The sequence below is a fragment of the Mus pahari genome, chromosome 6 (assembly GCF_900095145.1).
Source record: "Mus pahari chromosome 6, PAHARI_EIJ_v1.1, whole genome shotgun sequence".
Lineage (NCBI taxonomy): Eukaryota > Metazoa > Chordata > Mammalia > Rodentia > Muridae > Mus > Mus pahari.
The window spans coordinates 100,143,225-100,146,732 of NC_034595.1; the positions used below are offsets into that span (position 1 = coordinate 100,143,225).

At 45.4% G+C, this 3,508-nt stretch overlaps 1 protein-coding gene across 1 annotated transcript in view; it reads right to left on the reverse strand.

Annotated features, from left to right (window-relative positions):
* Positions 1–11: 11 nt before the first annotated feature.
* Positions 12–3,508, reverse strand: part of Kif1b (kinesin family member 1B) — a 127,695-nt gene continuing 124,198 nt past the window's right edge. The window contains exons 45-48 of the mRNA XM_021201226.2: positions 2,231–2,380; positions 1,777–1,969; positions 1,454–1,572; positions 12–572 (exon numbers count right to left, since the gene is read on the reverse strand). Coding sequence (XP_021056885.1) covers positions 530–572; positions 1,454–1,572; positions 1,777–1,969; positions 2,231–2,380 — 505 coding nt within the window. The 3' untranslated portion in view covers positions 12–529. The remainder of the gene's footprint in view (positions 573–1,453; positions 1,573–1,776; positions 1,970–2,230; positions 2,381–3,508) is intronic.

A 3,508-nucleotide genomic window follows, 5' to 3' on the forward strand; every position in this document is an offset into this window, starting at 1 on the left:
GAAAGAGAGAGAGAGAGAGAGAAAGAAAGAAATAAACAAGTTTTTTTCTCCTGGCTGACAATACCAAATGTCTCCTCCCTTAGTCTCTAAACCACCCAGAAAAAAGATTATCATAAACAAAGGGGGAAAAAAAAGAGAGACAGAGAAGTTACCCTGAAAACCAGAGCTATACAGAGACAACAGTTGGACAGTGACCATGAAGGGGACCTATCATCCAAAGGAAGCTGAAGTACACAGGAAAATCATTTGGAGATGTGCTGGATCCCCTCAGGGTGTGTGAGTGAGTGTGAGTGTGTATGAACGTGTAGTGGTTTTGTTCCCCTTTGTTAGGCCACATGCTACAGTCTTAGCACAAGAATAAGAAGAGTCAGAGCCACGGAGAGAGGGAACAGAGAACTAGAAGTGCAGGATGATGAGGGAAAAGTCGTTAAGCCACAGGATTACATACAAGAATAACTGTCAGGAATCACAAAGAGAAGGAGAGGTAACACTTTATCTGTCGAAGGTGAGCAAGGCTCAGAAGAATCGCTTAGTACTTTGGCTGGCTCGGGCATCTGCGGGAGAGTTTTGACCTATGAGAAAAACAGGAGGCAGGATTAGAAAAGTGGATGCTGGTCTCTCACAGCTTACTCTGCAGGCCAGGTTTCTATGCTCCTAAACAAATGGCTGGACCAGCAGTTCTCAACTCAAGACCCCTTTGGGGTCGTATAGCAGATAGCCTGCAGAGCAGATATGTACATTAGGAGTCCTAACAGTAACAAAGGGGCAGCTATGAAGTCTTCCCTATGTTGGGGACTGTGTGAGATAAGCTTCTCACACACAGGGCTGCACTATGGGAGTCCATTAATGCACTCAGTCTCTCCTTTATTCAGTGCTCTGGACCCTCTGCAGACCTCTTGAAAACTGAAACCCAAAGGAGATGAAGGGTCTGACCGGTGGTGTCCTTACAGCTGAGGACACATGACACCTCACTGGAAGCAGGGCACTCATTCTCACCCTGTGACTCATCCGACCCTTGCCTTCCTTTCCATTTTCAACCCAGTTAGAAAGACACATCTTTCCTACTCATGCTTGTTGCCTCTGGGCCTGAAAGCCAAGCAGAGAGAGGAAAGAGCTTTCTAGAGTCAGGCATGGTAGTGCACACCTGTAATCCCAGCCCTCGGGATGAGGTGGAGAACTTAGAATCTGGCTTGGGCTATACAGTGAGGCTGTCTCAGCATGACAAAATGAAGCAAAAGAACAGCATCTGGGGCTGGTGAGATGGCTCAGTGGGTAAGAGCACCCGACTGCTCTTCCAAAGGTCTGGAGTTCAAATCCCAGCAACCACATGGTGGCTCATAACCATCCATAACAAGATCTGATGCCCTCTTCTGGAGTGTCTGAAGACAGCTACAGTGTACTTACATATAATAAATAAATAAATCTTTAAAAAAAAAAAAGAACAGCATCTGACCTTATTGTGCCAGCCAGAAGTGGGTTAAAGGCATATAACCAGTCATTCATGTCTTTGTCATTGAGAGCTTGCAGAAGGACCCCGCGGTGCTTTGTGCATACAGCAAAAGTATTAGATGTCTGAAAGAGACATTAAGTAGAAGAAAGTTATTGGAGAGAATGAACAGTTAGGACCATCTTGCCAAATTCACAGGGTGCACAGCACTACACACTGAAAGTTCAAGCAACCCAGATATAAACTAGGATCCATGCCACAGACTAGAACACCAAACTCAAAAGGGAAGAGCACAGGGAGCAACAGACAGCAAGTCAGGAGAGCCTGACCTTCCCCATGGCCTGCTGGTCCTCGCTGTACTCCACCTGTGCAGTAGACAGGTTAATGATGCCACGCTCTACTGGGTCTTTGTCACTGTTGTAGATGAAGACGTAAGGGCGACGAACCACAACGAAATGTTTAGCCCAGTTACTGGAAAGTGGCTCTTTGAAATGCAGGTATCCTTTCTTAGATACTACTGACCTGAAAGGACATTGCAAAAGAAGTCAGTTTCTCCTAAAGTAAACAGTAATAAGCTGAGATCTATCAATACATGCTTCCACTAGGCGAGCCCTCAGATGCGTCAGGACAGGAAAATGATCCACTTGGCCTAGATCATCACTGGTCACAGCAGCACTGTGTGCTAGGCTCAGATGCCCACCACACACAGCAGCACAGCCCTCTGCTCTAGGCTGGAACAGCCTGCACAGCAGAGCTAGAAAGGCTGCATGTCACAGTACTCACCCTGCTCTGACTTCTTCAATGTCTGGAACAAGATTGAGAAATTCATTCTTTCCCGCTCGAGCCAAATAGGGTGTCTCCACAGTTGGGACGATCTGAAACTGTTCAAATTCTTGGCAGGGACTGGAGGCACGGGAGTTGGCTTCTGGGGTCCTTACAGAGGAAGAAAAGAGTAAGCATTTCAGTTAGTTCAGAGCAACTGTGGACATGACTTCACCGAGACACAGTGCCCATGCCCAAGTACCAGAGGCAAACATTAGCTTCAGAGTTCAGCTAAAAGAAGCTGGTGTCAGAAAGCTAATCCTCAATTCCAGGATGTTTTCCTTGGAAAAGGACACTGGGGACCACTGAGTCCTGAGAACACAAGCATGTGAATATGAACTGTGTCCCCTCAGGAGTGTCCTATCAGTCTCGTGGCCAGACTAACACAGTGGTTCTCAAAGTGCGGCCCCTGACTGACAGCAGCAGCTCTCTCTGGGACTGGTAGACTTCCCAGTCAGAGACTCAGGGAGATGCTTGGCCACTGTGCTATAGCAAGTTTCTAAGGGGTTTAAAAAGTTCACATCTTGTGGATAGCAGAGAAAGCAAACAGATGAAGTACCTGGAGCTAGCTGAGAAGGTTCCTAAGAGCAGAGGACTAGAGTAGTGATCCCCATCATCCTTTAGGCCTCTGTTTGGGTTGTTAGGGGTCTCCTAGAATAGCTCAGCCCGATGATTCTAAAGGTCCATTTTGAGGCTGGAGAGAAGGCTCAGCGGTTAAGAGCACTTATAGCTCTTCCAGAGGTCCTGAGTTCAATTCCCAGCAACCACACCCATCTATAATGGAATCTGATGCCCTCTTCTGGTGTGTCTGAAGACAGCTACAGTGTACTCATAAAATAAATAAATCTTTAAAAAAAAGGTCCATTTTGCAAGCTTTACTATTTCTTGTGAGTGTGTGTGTATGTGTGTATGCATGAGCTCATGCATGTGGAAGCCTTCCTTTATCATTTTCCACTTAATTGTGAAAAGTTTTTACCTTTTATTTTTATTTTATTTATTTTTTATTTTTTAATTTTCTTTTGTTTTTTCTTTTATTTTTAATTTATTTTTAAAGATTTATTTATTATTATATCTGAGTACACTGTCACTGTCTTCAGACGCACCAGAAGAGGGCATTGGATCTCATTACAGATGGTTGTGAGCCACCATGTGGTTGTGGGATTTGAACTCAGGACCTCTGGAAGAGCAGTCAGTGCTCTTAACCTCTAAGCCATCTCTCCAGCCCCTCTTTTGGTTTTT